Below are 16,708 nucleotides of genomic sequence, written 5' to 3'. Positions count from 1 at the left end.
CCGTTTTAGGAGCTTCCTAGCCTCTACCATAAAGAGCTCCTTTAAGGAGCAGAACAAGGAATTCTGGATGGCAGTGTAATCCTCTAATGAGGACACTGAGCGGGAACTCTGTCCAAGAGCCGCCAGTATTGCTTCCAAAGCTGTAGAAATAACCCTGTACAGCTGTGCCTGAATGATTGGGGTGGCAGTGGCAACACTCCATTGGCAGTACACATAGGTGACTAGTTGGAAGTAGCCTCCTATCAAATTGTTCAACATCTTGAGAAGGTCTGCTAAGGCCCAGTGAACTTAAGGAGAGGTCCAGGGCATTATGACCGCTGCCCTGCCTTGAGACCAATTACTTGCAACCACAGCCTGATGCCCATCAATATGTAATCTATATGGCTGGTGCCACCCTGACGATTGAAGGTGACTTTCCCCCCTTTATCTGATAGGGTTCTTCATTACAGGCTCTCAAGCCATTACATTATTAAGAATAAAAGCGTTTAGTTGCAGGGCTGCGGCAGATGATTTAAGCGTAAGCTCCGAGTTTGCCCATGCTTCATCCTCCTCCCCACTAAGTGTCGGTGGCAATACAGAGGGGTTCGTAAGTAGAATTAAAATACCCACCACAATCCTAAAAACACCAACTGGGAGAGATGAGAGGTGCGTATCAATTATTGCGCATTAATTATGTCAATGACAGCTAAGCTGGCCGTGTTACCTTCGTGCCAACAATAGACATTGTAAAAACGCAACAGAATTCCAGCAGTAAATTGCAGTAGTACACACAATACGTCAGCTGAGGTCAATGGCTTTGTAAGTACAAACCAGGGTGATTCTCAACCAGATTGCAAGCCCCACCTAGTGGCCTACCTTTCCCAGAGAAACGAGCAAGCTAGGAAGCCCAGACCAGAAAGGGGGCGTAACTGCCCAGGTTTCCTGGTACATATATAAACTAAATTGATCGACACCATTCAGCATATGCCAGTTTGTTTTTAATACCGTCAAGGTTCCAGGAAACAAACTTAGTAGGGGGAGCTGCCTAAAGGGCACGATCACAGCCAGTGTAGACACGAGGGGCAACAGATGCAACACATTTACTACTATTAGGTGCATAGGGCTTCAGCATATGATCATGGAGGAGGCTAGAAACTCGAGATGGAGATGAGGTGGGTGTCACAACTACATGATGCGCAGAAGCACAGAGCCAATTTAGGCCTGCCTGGTACTCGAAATCCCAGAGTTTAAGGCTAGAACAAGTCAATCATTGGCATCCAAACCTCAGAGTGGCATAAATCTGTTAAAGGTGGAGATGCTAGGAGCACCTAACAGTTCTGATCGATGGTTCACATTCTCCTCCCCCCTCCCCACCTCTGCAAGTCAGCCAGATCAGCTCAGTGAACTAGGTGGACTGGGTTTATAGAAATAGTCCAGCAGGACAAAGCTAATGGACGATCCTATGCAAATAAACCTGGACCTGAATTTAGTCAGGCAGTGCCCCAAACCTAGATTCCCACAATTAATGGCCATGCAGTCCCCCTCAGATGATTTCAGTGAGTGGCCAATCCACCCACTTCTCCTCACCATTAATGTCTTTATGCTCTGGTATGGAAAATGCAGTATTCTGTGAGAGCTAATGGCAGACTTAGTTTTTTAGTGCTAGGTACGATTCCTCCATGTCAGCTGGTAAAGGCGATTCTCATACCAAAGCTGCTTCATAAGGGCAACATTTGGGTGGCTGTTCCAGGGACTGCTCTGTTCGTACCTGATGGGGCACAGTAATGCCACCCTCAGGCCTCATATGCCCATGTTTGACAGTTGCCCGACTAGAAGGGAGAATAGTCACTGGCCCTATTGCTGGAGATGGTAAATGTTCGATAGAGGCAGTTATTTCTGCAGTGGTCAAGCACGTCTGGTCAGCGTTGCAGTTGTCAAAGGAGGTGCTAGAACCAGCACTGGTAGGTGCCTGTGTTAATGAATGGGAATAAATTGGTGAAAACACATGTCTCAAAGTTCAACTAGTGTAAGGACGTATACTGAACAAGATAGCAATACTTAAGCCTTGCTCTATTGGAGGGATAAACACATAAAGAGAAAGTGTAGCCGGCAAGAGAAAATGAAATGAAATAAGCCTCTTGTAAGTAAACAAAAATGTCTTGCAAGTGATAGCATATATACTCTCAGGCGAGTCCAAAACGATGGACTTGAAAAATTATCCCCATCCACCAAGTGCTAATAGCATCCGCACTCGATCTCAATCTCCGCACGCCTTTACCAGTGGCAGCTCCTCCGCTAAGGCGGATGAGCATCGCCCCATTGCTTTGCAGCAGTGAAAAAAGGAAACATAAAATGACAATAAATTGGTTATTATAATTTTATGTTTTCCTACTGCTGCAGGTTTGTGGGTAGGGTGGGGCTGGGCTGCTCCGATGACAGATGAGCAGGGTGAGGAGTGGGTTGCCCACTCCAAGTACGCATGAATGTTTGGCCTGGCCAGCCCTTTTGGGCCGGCCAAACTTTAATGTGCACTTTGCATGTTATCCACCCAGGCTGCATTACAGCCTGCATGGAGAACATGCCCAGGCTCCCTTTCCCTGGCTGAGCACCGAACCATGGTCCTCAGACCAACCACAACACTGCATTACCATAACCATTCCCGTTCTGGTCCCGGGGAGAGAGATGGTGAAGGAGAGACGAAGGAGAGGAGATGCGATCAGGTATGTTTTTCTTTTACTTTTTAAACCCTCTTAACCCCGCCCGATCCTTGCCGGCCGCCACTGACCTTTACACTGGAAAAGCAGCCAATTTAAGTATGACTAGATCACTGAAAAGTTCTCTTAGGTTCCATGGATAAATAGCTCCTCAAACACCCTCTAGAAAGGGCACTTGGCACCCAATCTCAAATTGACCATCAAATGCTGAACATGATGCCTTCCAGCTAAACAAAATTCGTAATAAGTCAGGCCAGTGTGTTAATAGTTTTGCTACATAATCGGCACATTCTAGCCTCACTGTCATTATTGTGCCGTACCCCGCTATCCCCCCAAAACAGGATAATCCCCAATATGAATAATTTATTTGTGCATGTAGATTTGTGGGAGTTTGTCACCTACAGATTTGGTTCAAATATCTTGTGGTTAAAATTACAAACACACCGTGAAGGAAGGTGGTCCATTGGGAAAAGTGTGACCTACAAAGACCAGCATCCTAGGGTAATTGCCTGAAGTGTGTGGACTAAGACTATCCTTTTCAAAATACGGTCACAACTTCCCTCATAATGAGTGTACGCAATCTGGGAATGAAGGGAAAAGATGGAAATAAGTAGAGGAAGAGCAAACCACAAACTATGGCCCCTTCATTGGGAAGCAGAAGCAAAACCAGGCACAGGAATGCTTCAGATTGGTTTACTTAAAAGGTGTTGCAGTTCTTTAGGACAAACCAGAAGAGAGACCTTGGTATTGAGAAAAACCTGTAGTGAGGGGAACCGCAAGTAGTCCACTATGACGTAGAGATCTGGACTAAGTACCCCTTACTGCTGCAACGAGACCTTGGTCAGTATGTTTTCTATGTAAACCATCAACATGTCTTTGCCCAACACAACTGGAAGAGAACATGAGGAGCAGAACAATAGCGGGTCCTTTTTTCCAGTGGGACTAGCAACCTTTTTTCCACAAGAGAGCACATCTGGTAAGAGGCATCGCTGTGCCATGTCCTGAGAGCAAATCACTGAAATAGGCTGAATTGTCTACAAGGGTCTCTGAAAACAGTCATCTCTATTGCACAGCACTCAGACAGCCCTTGAACCCACCACTGATGAATCCCTAATCCCTAAATCCTGAGAATGAGAGACTTCTGATTAGCTAGCTGTGTGAAATCCCTGGCTAGCAAGCTTCAGTGATATTCCTGTCTACTTTGCTTCTGCCAGTGTGCGACGTCTTCCAAGGGCGTGCAGAATTATGCTTCTTTTAGGTTACTCTCCTTGAAAAAAATATGGAATTAGTCTAGCAGTAGGACTCTGTGAACGAACAAATGAAAGTCCACAGTTTCAACATCTAAATTGGGATATAAATATAAACCTAGTCCTCTAGATCAAGACACCATGACTCCCCGGCTGGAAGAGTGCTGTTATCCATTGAAATGTCCATTGTGAAATGTTTTCCACATATAGAGTGTTCTTATTCAGACAATGTAGTATACCATCTGTATTATTTTACCGTGGGGAGTAGAAAATGTATTTCTAGTACCCTGTACGTCACAGGGTATTGCCTTCAGGCAGGATTTCTTGTAAATAGCAGTGGAATGAAACCTGAATCTCTGGCAACAACAAGTATTCTTCCAGTATTCTGGCTTTATTATTTTCAGAGCCAGTCTAACCGGTTCCGAGATCGTTCAGGCCTGCACAAATTGTTAAAGCCCCTTTCCCTCACCACATTAGCTGTTTCTGAGGCCCTTCCTTGCCAGGTTTCCTTGCCCCTTCCCTAAAATGTTGCGATTGAACCTGCCTCTGCTTGATAAAGTGAGGACTCTTGGAGGGCTGCTTGAAAATGAGGACTAGGGAAAGCTGGGTTTTGTTGTCTCCGAAGTGCCTGCTACTTTGTTTTGTGCTTTGCTTTTTTGGGGGAGGAGCGGTGGGGGGTGGCGAGAGGGGGATCTGTCAAATATGTATAGTTTCGCATATTTTCAGGAAAACTACACTCAAGTGCGTGAAATGCAAAATCAGCATTTGGTGCAGTGAAGTGCATCTCTGCATCCATTTTGAACATGGAGACTTCTTTTGTGCCCAAAAATGCTGCAACATCAACTGCTTGCGTTTCTGTCATCACATTGTGGAGATGTAATTTTATTACATTTGTGCAATAAATGGCAAGTGAAATGCAAAATTACTCCAAGTACATGAGATTACGCCGGTGTAACCGTTTGTCTGAGCCTTCTTTACTTTTTTTTGTTTCTTTTTCTTAATGCTTTGCCTGATGGAATCCAGATTCTGCCTTCATCAAGGGTGATAAGCGAGCCCTGAATTGTTGCCTCTTATTTTCTTCAGGCCATTCCAGTCAGGTCTCCGACTGCCAAGTTTGGACAGTCAGACAGGGATACTAGTGGAAGAGCTGATCAATGCTTCTTGGTTTATAACCTTCATTTGCAAAGAGAAAATCCTGATTGGAGATGAATCCTCTTTCTTTTCAGAGTTGGTAAAAAAAAAAGAATCCACCCTCATATTCTTAGTTTTATTATAAATACATACATAAATGTTTTCCTTTTGTAGGTGTTAAATAGGGCGCTGTAAACAGTTTAATGTACATTTCTGTGATAGTTTTATTTTTCGAGTCAATATTATTTTTGGCTTCAATGCTCCATTATATTACTTTGCCTTATTCAGTAAATGTTATCAGCTCCTTGGTGGTTTGCTGCCTTTTGTCGTTGCTAAGACCTCTTGTCCTTTTGCCGTTGCTAAGACCTCATCAGGACAAATTGAATTATTGTCAAATAAAAATGAACGTAAAATCAATTTTTGGGACCGTTTCATGACACAGTTCTTAGTCCATGTATTCGACCCTGTTGGACCACATCACCAGCATCTCCTAATTCACAGAGGTGTGGCGTCTGCAGTGGCAATTAGTTTTTGGATCATATCAGCCCCGGTGACTAGATCATCTGTTACTCGATTGTCTCCCCTCCTAGCCCAGTCTGAGACTTTTCCATTCTATTTAATCTTTTTCCCATGCCTTCTGTGTTGGACCCTGGGGATGTGGCCAGTGAATTGAAATCTGGCGTATATCTCATCCTGCCTTTTGGTTTGGCGAGGATTCCCAATATGTATAATCATGGGGATGGGGGAGGCAGAGTGAGAATCCTTTCAGTCTCCGTAGTTAACTTTCTTAATCAGAAGGGGGAAAGGATCACTTGTCCTGCTTAAACCCTGGGTTCACAAGTCGAGGAACTGGTATCTCCCAACAAATATGACCCTCATACACGTGTATGTTGGTAATTTCTCTTCAGCGGTATATACTGTGTCCCCGCTTTTCTACACGTGCGTGCGTAATCATTGAGTCATTTTTTGTCTTGTGCACCCTCCACCAGGAGGTTTTGGCTTAGGTTTAAGGCAGTAGTGATCGTGGAAAGTGGGGGGTCTAGTGGTGGTGTCGTTATTAAAAATCCGGACAGCCAGACAGAGGCAATTTAATAAGTCTGGATTCGGACTATGAATAAAATTTCTGGTGCACTCTTCGAATTGGTAAGGGATTCAAGTGCACTATATATATAAAGTTTAAAAAGAGGTCAACATGTTTCAGCCTTTGGTAGTCAGAGGATCTATAGGCTTTCGTCAGGACCAATGGGAGTGAGTAAGTAGTGAAAAAATTGTGAGAAGAATAAAGGATTATTGACCTGAATCTTCGTGAGTTAAGGTTTCATTGTACCTTATTATTTCGGGAAATTGCTTCCTCGGGGATTTAGGCTGATCGAGAGAGGCCTTACTTAGTGCCTTCTTACTCGGTCCTGGCAGCATGTGCTGACTCTGCCTGTCGTCACCCGGAACTACCAATATTTGTTGGGAGATACCAGTTCCTCGACTTGTGAACCCAGGGTTTAAGCAGGACAAGTGATCCTTTCCCCCTTCTGATTAAGAGAGGATTCCCAATAAACAGTGCTTGATGGAGGTCTCCATTATGATGCCTATTATAGGGCACAAGCTGGAGATGACACTTGCGTAATTCAACCCGGGTCACATGCATGAAGGAGGCCTCCATCTCAATGACCCTTGGACAGACAGAGAACCTCCCTGCCTATATTTCCTTTAGTTTCAACTCTGTCAAATCGATATGGTGCAGTTTGAACCTCACATTACTTGATACTTTTTGACCTGGAAGCGCTCTACCTTACACTCCCTATTTATTAGGGGTTTCATGGCATAGTCCTCCCATTGCAGCGTTATCCTTAATGTTTTTTCTTGTCTGCTTTATCGAGACTTGCTTGTACTTACCTTGCTCTGGATCTAGTACTGCTTTGAGTATTGTGGATGCTTTACGTGTATTTGGGAACACAGTCCATATCTCTCTTGCTGTCCTAGCCAATAGGTCATATTGATGAACTGTCCAGGTCGGACACCAACCCGCATGTCCTTCTATAAAAGAAATAAGGGTCTCTTCCACTGTATGGCTCCTAGGGGGTTCAAATTTGTCTATTTGAGTCTGCTTTGTGTTCTGTTACTCCCAAAGGTCTGAAATTGCCTTGTGTGACAATCATTTTGGAGATGAACTACCATAATGTCCTTTGTTTCAGAAAGCAGCTTGTACGCAGATGTTCTATAAGTGAACTTAATATATTTACAGGATTTTCTTCATACTCGAAGTTGTTAATAAAAATCTAATCTTCATTTTCAATGGAAAGGTAGCAACTATTTGTGGATAGAATGAAAGAAATTTCCTCTTTGTTCCTTGAATGACAGGATTGTATCCTGGTAGGATAGGGCAACTGGTCTATCATTTTGCCCCAGGTTCTGTGTCCTCCTCTTTCTCTTAATCGTACTAAAGTGGTGTCCAGGAAATCTAGGGTAAAAGATCAGAGTCTCTCGGAAGTTTGATGCCGGGTTTCCCCAGTTCTTGGTCATTTTGTACAGTGCCAATAATGCCAATTTCGCACGAGGTGTGTAGTCAGCGGAGAGAGGTGGAGCACAAGAAGCGATGCTGGACTTCACTGGAAGCGGAGTTCATTGAGTCCTGGGGAGGGAGTGGAGAAGTATGCACTTCCTGAACATCCAGCACAGCGCACCTTAATGATCAGGTTTGCCAAAACGAAATCTCAGACCCCTATTCTGCTAAGGAAGGTACTGTACATGTGCCTACAGGAAACCTTGACAAAGTAGCACCTTGATGTGACTGTGCTCCTGCCAACTGCTCACATAGCACACTATTGCTCGTGAGTCAATGGGGAAGCCGCTATAAAACGTGCTTTTGATAGCCCTGGTGTCTCCCTCAGGCTGCTCTTATGTCCTAACCATGTTAGTATGGGCTTCCTACCCCAGTTAAAACTTATGGCTACTCCATGCTCACAGGGATAGAGACGCGCAATCCAGGGAATGTGACCCTGCACTCTGCTGTATTGTGTCTCTCGTCTCCACTGAAGCAGTAAATTGTATGTCTGGCCCATCTGCCTGTGTATATACACCCTCCTCCGACATTGCCCATGGACCAAACCATCTAGGCTTCAGCAGAGGAGTGCCTGAGGTCAAACAACACCAGTCAACTGTGCTTCTCATTCCTTCCTTAGTTCACGCTGGTCTTTCTTTGCTGGGCCATGTGGTGTTTTTCCAGCAGAGGCCCTGCATCAGCTCTGAAGTATATGTCCAACACCAGATTACTCAGAGGGAAAGACTAGGAGAAAAAATAAAAAGTGACTTTCATGTAGTACCTACAGAGCTTGCATCGTTGAGCCAGACAAATACGTGGTTACGGTAGTCCTGTGGGGTCATCCGCAGAACTGTAGGGGGTTATATTTAGTTTGGGCAGTGGCTGGGTTTCACAAAATGTGAACTCATCTCACAGAGTAATGATTGAGACAGTTAAGAGGATGCCTTCTGATATCGGGTGACTGCTTAGCTAAAAACGCATGGATACGCTTATGAAATGTTTACCTGACAGAAATAGGCAATGTAATCTCAGGTCCTGAATGCTCAGGAGAGGTTGCTTGTGCTTGTAAAAGTTAGGTCTATCACCCGTAATTTGAAACCATTAGCATTACCTTAAGGTTGAAAGCACATAGATATACACCAACGGTTAGTGGTGAACTGTACCTGCAGATAGATAATTTACTGAGTATAATGACAGTGTTCATTTAGCTGTCTACATTTTAGCATTTCTTTGATATCACTGGCAGATAAAAATCCACAATTTTGGCATATATGGATAATAAAAGAAGCATCTTTAAAACCAATAATCAATGCTATTTGATGTTTTTGCAATTAGTTTGATATTTCGTTTCCATACATGATCGATTGCTGATGTAACACATTGTAACTTTTCCTTTTGCCTGGCACTTCGGAATTGTTTTTTTTTTTTTAATTTTTGGAAGACCTTTATTTACAAAAGGGTGCACACAGCTATTCAGCCAAACATCCCGGAGGCATGGCAGCAAAATTAGAGCATCAAACTGTTTCAGCACACCCAGGAGAGCTGCTCAGGATAAGAGAGGTCAATTTTTTAAATTAAAACAGGATATACACGGTAAATACGTAATACAGTTCCATATGTTAACGAAAAGAAGAGAGAGAAAAGAAGACAGGAGGGGGCCGGCTACGGGATCTAAAGTAGATACAATCACCGGGTGGGCAGGAAAGCACGTCCAACTGCAGAGACACCCACATTTTGAAGCGAACAATATAAGCAAGCATACATTTCTGAAGACTCCAGACTAATGCACCACCCGATGAATCCAATGACAGGAGAGGCTGAGCAGCCACAGTCCCAGCACTGCCCAAAAAGTCCAAACAGTAACCCGACACACTGACCCCCCACCCAGGGAGAGAGGAAAAAGGAAAGTCCAGTCAAACTAAAAAAGAGAAAAAGGCCATAGAAACAGAGAATGGAAAAACAAAAATACCCCACCCCCTACCCCCCACCCTGCACCCCTGCAGATGGCTACGGCCTACTCCCCTAGCAGCGTGCCTATCGCCCAGCAACCAAAAACCCGAAATATAGTAGAAAAGAGATTTATAGAGGAAGGAAACACAGAAAAAGAATGAAAAGTAAAGGGAGGAGGAGAATGACACAATCCCGGTCACACTGCCCCCCTCCTGCGACGTACAGTCCTGGTCATTAAACAATAAGCAACAAAGCAAAATAGATTCGGTAGAACCCAGGAAAGACGTCCTACCCCGCCCCGCCCCCAATACAAGAAAATGGCGGATCCCGGGTCCCTCACAAACCCCTAGCATCCGAGTCGAACACCAGTCTCACCCTTGACCTCTACGAGTGTTCACCATGAGTTCCGCACACCGCATCCGCCTATTCACAGGATAAATCAAAAGTCCAGCCAGTCCACGAATCTGTGCGGCGAGTTCAACGGATATCCACAGTCCACCACAATCCTCAGCCGCCATGACACTCGCCACGGTACGACCAGATCCCGACCCTCCCATACTCCACCACACTGCACAGCTCACACGATCAATAGATGTTCGCTGTTTACGTCGGGTCACAGTTTCAATAAAGTCATTGGGGGACGAGCTCGTGAACACAACCACAGGCGGACTCTTCATCGTGGGCGGGCGATACACCATGGCGGCGGATTCAGCCGCACACTGCGGTACAGACATTGCTATCCATGCTTCGACACCAGATGGGCCTCGAGTCGTAGATTCCGGGATCAAAGTCGGGGAAACGGCTCGCTTAGGGGGACCTGACAGATCAGTCATTATGCGATCGGGCAGTTTCGGTGGCATCCGCGATCGACTTATGCGAAAGAGCAACCATGTAGGAGCACAGACCCTGAATGGCGGCCATCACGGTTCGCAATGATGGCTCTTCTTCACCCCGCACCGCCGCGAACTGATCGACTCCAGACATCAGTGCGCCCTTCGGGTCACCCGATTCTCCCAGGGACCGAGGTGCGATGAGGGCAGGCGAGGGCAGGAGGCACACAGTCCAGCAGAGATAGGGCCACTCGGACGGGGGCCCCACCCCGGCGGGAAGGGAACGCCGACAAGGGGACCCCCGGCCACTCAGCCACTCACAGGATCATTACACCTCCTCAATGCGGGTAGAACCGCAGGCTCGCCACCAGTCCAGGGGCAGGTTGCTCTCCACTTCTATCGACGGGACCGTGTCTGGGTCCCCCGGCCGCCGTTGTTGCACTGCAACCCGGCATGGTCAGCACTCGAGGTCCCGGCACTCGGTCAGCGTTAGGCCAATAACTTCCACTCGATGTAACTCCGGCAATCCGGGTCGTAAGTTTCCCAGGACCACACCGCCAGTATCAGCAACGGGTCACCCACACGGGGGCGAGGCGAAAAAGCAGGATTTGTAGCAGGATATTCAAGCAGCAGGAGGTCGACGGAGCCGAGAGCTTATGCGGCCATCTTCGTTCGTCGCTAGGCTCCTCCCACGCACTTCGGCATTGTTACCAGTGAAAAGTGGTTAGCAATGTGCACGTTTCAAAGTAAGTTACTGCAAATCTGATGCTAGTAGCATATTTTGTGTCTATTAATGAGGGTTTCGCATTTTAGCTGGTTGCATGCTTGTGGACAGGTCAATAATGCTATAGAATATTTGTTCATAGGCAGCTGCACCTTAAGACAACAGTCACTTTTGTAATATCTACTCTGTTTACCATAAATGTATCAATTGCGGCCCTTTCTATGTCTGTCATAATCATTGTGATAGGTGATTCATTTGACTTTTTCTCTTGTGTTTTCCCTCAGAATAATATTGCGAAGGCCAAATCCATATTTTCACGCATCATGAACACAGACAGCAGAATATGTAATAATCTTAATGTGAGTATGAGTGAGAATGTGAGTATGCTGCTTAAGCTTTTCTTTGTTCAGCCTACCCAAGTGCTAGTGTGGTTCTCTTGATCCAAGGATGTTTTTGCTGTATAGTTTATAAGTGAATGCCATTTTGTACTAACCACTGGTTACCAACTGTCCTGTGTTGTGCGTCACATTGCATTGCGGGTACAGACGTGCCAATGTACGTTTTGTTAATTTTGTCGGAGATCTCTTATCATTTACAGTTTAAGCTAAGTAATAAATAACCATTGACGGTGCCAGTAGGTCTGGTCATAACTGAACCCCCTCTTCATTTATTGGTGAGTTTAGCCACTCAGCTTGTCAACATACATGCAGTCTATTGCTCAACCTTGACTCTTTTATCCGTTCAGTCACTTACTGACCCATTCTTACGTTCAACGTTTTTCAGTAAGGTGGATGTGATGGGGTTTTATAATGAGGTCAGCACACTTTCTCCCCAGACCTTACGTAATACATAAGTAGGAGTGCTAAGTGGAGTTTCTACTGTAGAAGCAAAATTATGCAGTCATCGGATTTTCCTTTTGCATTTATTAATTTGCCATGCACAATAAAATACACACACAAACTGAGAAAGAATATGCAAGATAAATTAAAAGACTTGTAGAAAAAAGAGCAACTCCCCCTGCCTAAGAGCAGAAACTATCTGGAAATGGTAACTGTAATGTATTTTAAAGATCCAACATAGCAACAACTTGTAGAAGCAATGCTTTAGCCAATTAGAAGCAGTAAAACAGTACACAATCCAAAATACCATTAGAAGATGGCCGCTCATTAATCCTCAAATTTGGGCGTATGTCTTGGAATCGTATTGTGTATTATTATTGTACTGATCCTGAATGAGAAACATAATCCATCTAAATGTGGCAGCCATTCTGGAATGGTAGAACAGTCCTGTTGTACAATGTCTTTCCAAAAGAGCTGCTTGTTTTAGAAGCAGCGACCTTGCAGGATGAGGCAATCTCCAGATGAAATGGGAGCAAGTGGTTGGATAGCACTGCTTGGGATCACTGCCTCGGAAGAAGAAGATGAAATAAAATGGCCCCTATAAAAGAAAGAGAAACTGGTAAGGCCAACCAGCCATAGCACTGGTGTGCACTTAGACATATAGATACACATGATCAGGCAAAACCCAGTCACTCAAAGAACAAAAGTTAATTGTTGAAGCATGTTTTCCCGTTGTGTCTGTGGTGTACGCTGTCATGTGGAAGCAACATGTGAATCACACAAGAACAGATGATTGACAGAAGAGGGCAGACTCAAAACAATCTATGTATTTTAATGTTTGTATAATATTTGTTATTAATGTGTTCTATTACCAAATCCAGACAGACAACTAAATCTGTCAGGCCCTCCTAAGCGGGTCTAGCAAGGATTAATACAGTGCAAATCTTCTACCTCCAGAGTTTTTCAGATGAGTGTTAATTCATATCAAGGTCTTTGCCTGTTGCAGTAATCTGTGAAATTCCATTTATCATATTTGTTTACAGGCTTTAACACTGTCTGGGAACAATTCCCTCTTAAAGACGAATTAGCTTTAACTTATGCTTTTCACTGTAAATGTAAATGTAAATGTAAATTGATACTTCTATAGCGCACTACTCACCCGCAAGGGTCTCAAGGCGCTTGTACGAATACCGCTATGGAACCCATCCTGGCTTTCCCTGTGAGGCGTGCACTCCTGGGCACCCCCAAGGTGGAGGCCAGGCATCCTTAGCGTTGTGGGGGCCGTTGTGGAGGTAAAGCAAGCTATTGCCCAGAGTTGCAGAGTGGGACTCCATGATTGGAATAGGCACCGAGGCGAGAATTATCAGGTCCGTGGAATGTTTAAGCCCAAGACCCGGCGAGGAATTGAACCCTGGTCCTGGGCTAGACCTCTGCATCAGGGTCTACCGCTCTAATCATTGAGCCACACTATAGGTCAGGCCTACTGGCTTGGTCATAACTTTTTATTAACGGGTCAGACCTATGGCATCTTACAAAAACTCTTTCCAATACCCAATCAAGCCTTTATCTTTGGCTTGTCTCCATAATCCACTCCGTTCTGCTATAGGCCGCATAAGCTATTCTAGAAGGCTTATATCTGACTTACAGTCATAATATAAAAAATATAAACCCATTTATAGTTAGCAAAACAATATACAAACCCAGTTAAGAGACCCTAACAACTCATACTCTCCCTCTCGGTCAAGACCCAGAAATAAGTTCTCCGCCTGCATGACTGAAGTCGCTATTTCTAGCTCAACACTGACAAGACAGAAGTAGTGATCCTAGGCCAGAACACCTAACCATGGTACTTAAACTGGTGGTCGGCTTAACTCAGACCCAGGACCCTGGCCAGGAACCTCGGAATAATCAACAGCAAACTTAACATTATTGCACAAGACAACACCGTCATTGCATCCTGCTGCCACACCCATAAGATGCTGAAGAATGTCTTCAAATAGCTCCCAAGAAGACCAAGAAATATTGTCACCCGCACCCTAGTCACCAGCAAGTAGAACTATGGGAACTCCATCTACACCGGGATCACCAAGCAACTCACTAGAAGACTAAAGACTATCCAGAACTCGGCAGACAGACTCATCCTCAATCTCCCCTACAGAATTCACATTACATGATACCTCAAGGAAATGTACTGGCTACTGATATACAAACACACTTAATTTATACTCCTCACCTTCAAGGCCCTCGACAACTCTGGCCCCACCTACCTGAACAGTCGCATGTCCTTCCATCAACCGTTCAGACACCTCCACAGGACTCCTACGCGCTAACATCCCACGCATATACAGAAGAAGACCAGGAGGACGAGCATTCTCTTACATTGCTCCTAAAGTGTGGAGTGACGTACTTCTCCTCATCAGACTCTCTTCCTCTCTTCTTGAATTCCATAACAAGCTGAAGATCTGGCTTTTCAGTTAAGCAACCAACCAGTAATCGGGCTAGGTTCACACTTCTACCCCGGGGTTTAGCAGAGCTGGTGACCGACAACAAAATCTTTTCCTGCAGAAGTAATATTTGATATTCCAAATAATAAAATACCTGACCATAGGTTTTAACACATTGTAATAACAATGCACTCTTAAAAGACTGTAGCCTTTAAAAACATTTTTTTCACCATCAATAGGTTAGGCCCACTGCCTTTATTTAAGTTTCACAGACCCTCAGCATCTGACTTAACTGTTTCCAAAGAACCAAACTTGCCAAAGGACTTCATCATTGACTTATCTGCATACCCAACTAGGTATGCTACACTGCACATTTGCTTTCCAATAAGACAACCAGCTGGTATGCAGTCTTAAAATGACACATACAATATCAGAGTTGGCAAAACAGCACACAACCCCTCCTAAGATGGCCTACTAAAGAAACTCCTAGTGCAAACCCTAGGATCTGTCAGGGTAGTGGCCACCAACACTAAAACTTGCTACTACAATAATCTGTCAGATTCCCTGAAACAAAATGTTACTAGCATGTGTGGCATACTCCTGCCGTCCACTTTTGGGCCCGGATGCTTGTCATTGGTTTTCTTTGAAGACGTGTGAGTCAGAAGACCTGCTGTAACTCCTCCTTTGGTGCAGAGTACATCAGCACACAGGTTCCACCTCAGATTGTTTTCTTTCGCCATTAGGCCCGGATGTTCTGTACTCTGCTCCAAAGTTGAAGCATTATACGCACCAGATTACTTTCGTTTTCAGTTCCATTTCAGAATTTACGGCTCCCTTTTCCACTCCAGTGACAAAAACAACAATATTGGAATCAAAAGTTTTATCAGAATCAACCTTTGATGTCAGACATACCTCACCACACCGTGGTCTCGACTCACTTCTTACCTTCGAGGTCGGTCAAGGTTTTTCTCGATAATGCAACTAGGACCACATAATGAAACACGCTCCGTTGCATTTCTCTCCTAGGTGCAATGCAAAATACGCTTGGGTTGACCACCATGAGGTCTGTAATCTCTGCCTCTCCCTGGACAGCAGAGAATCCTCCTACTACACTTGCCTCTCCTTCTGTTGTTAAAAAAAAAAGATGTCAGACACAGGAGAAAGAGAAAGTGGGTGTAGTACAAGATGCAGGGCCGAGTCATCAACAACGGCTAAAGAGCCCTTGCTGAGAGGAGGAAGGCGCTGGCCCTTAGGCCAGATGCAAGAAGAATCTGAAGCCATCTTCTCTGAGGCATATGACGTTGAGAAAGACTTTGAATTCCTCATGCCAGCACCACAACAGAAGCCAGCTTTGGGGCCAAATAACAGGGTCCATCACTCTCAACGGCTGCAGCTCAAGATCATTCTTGAACCCCTAAGCTACCACTCGCAGAGGCATAGCGCTGCTCCCACCAGAATCCAGCATTCAGCCCAGAGCTGGGAGAGAAAAAAGCCTAAACACTCGGTCCACACCTCCAGTTGGGATGTCCTGGACTCCTGAGGTTGGCTCGCCGTTGGGCAAAGCCCCTACCAAGGTCATAGATCCTCATTCTTCTACATTGTCTGTTTGGCACCCAGGCACAGAAAAGCCTCACTCAGTGCCAAAGCCCACAGCCTATTTTGAAACCAGAGCCACCTCCACCTTAGCCCCAAGTCATTGACACACCCCACTCAGAGCTGAAGTTAACACCAAAGAGCCAACACCCAAAGGCCTTGAAGTCAACGCCAAGGTAGGACATCTCCGACTGGGTGATTTTTCAAAATCTGGTTGAAGCCGTGGGCGGAAAGCAAACAAAATAATTTATTCACCTGAACACTGGATTTATCCCTATTCCAAGAAAATGCGCCTTTACTTCAAGGAAGAACACCCACACCTCCTCCCCCACTACCTCCTTTGCTTCCATGCTACCCACCACCTGACACATAGGACATAGACTCCGATGTAGGTTGTCCTTCGTAACCACAGGACACATATGAGGAGCTTTTTTAGGACTCAGGTGGGACCTGATCCTTGGAAAGAGTATGTAGTCGACCCACAAAAAGACCAGGATGTCAAGTGATTTCCTTCGGAATAGCCCACAGAATTATACTACTGCATATCTTGCAGTAATACAGCAGGGTGCTTAGCATCACCAGATCCAGCACCATCTTGCGGATGACAAGAATGACTTCTGATGGAAATGTTGTCCAAAACTGAGCAGTTCGTTAGGTATCGTCCCTTTCTGAAGGGTATGCTAAAATCCACCAGTAAAACTCTTAAGACTGAGTAAAGACC

At 45.0% G+C, this 16,708-nt stretch overlaps 1 protein-coding gene across 1 annotated transcript in view; it reads left to right on the top strand.

The window, feature by feature from the left end:
* PTCD2 (pentatricopeptide repeat domain 2) overlaps positions 1 to 16,708 on the top strand; it is a 193,966-nt gene that overhangs the window by 102,781 nt on the left and 74,477 nt on the right. The window contains exon 8 of the mRNA XM_086960801.1: positions 11,396 to 11,470. Within this exon, the coding sequence (XP_086816927.1) occupies positions 11,396 to 11,470 (75 nt within the window). The remainder of the gene's footprint in view (positions 1 to 11,395; positions 11,471 to 16,708) is intronic.

Source organism: Lissotriton vulgaris, chromosome 3_1 (genome assembly GCF_964263255.1).
Source record: "Lissotriton vulgaris chromosome 3_1, aLisVul1.2, whole genome shotgun sequence".
Taxonomy (NCBI): Eukaryota; Metazoa; Chordata; class Amphibia; order Caudata; family Salamandridae; genus Lissotriton; species Lissotriton vulgaris.
This window is presented reverse-complemented; position numbering and strand designations above follow the sequence as displayed.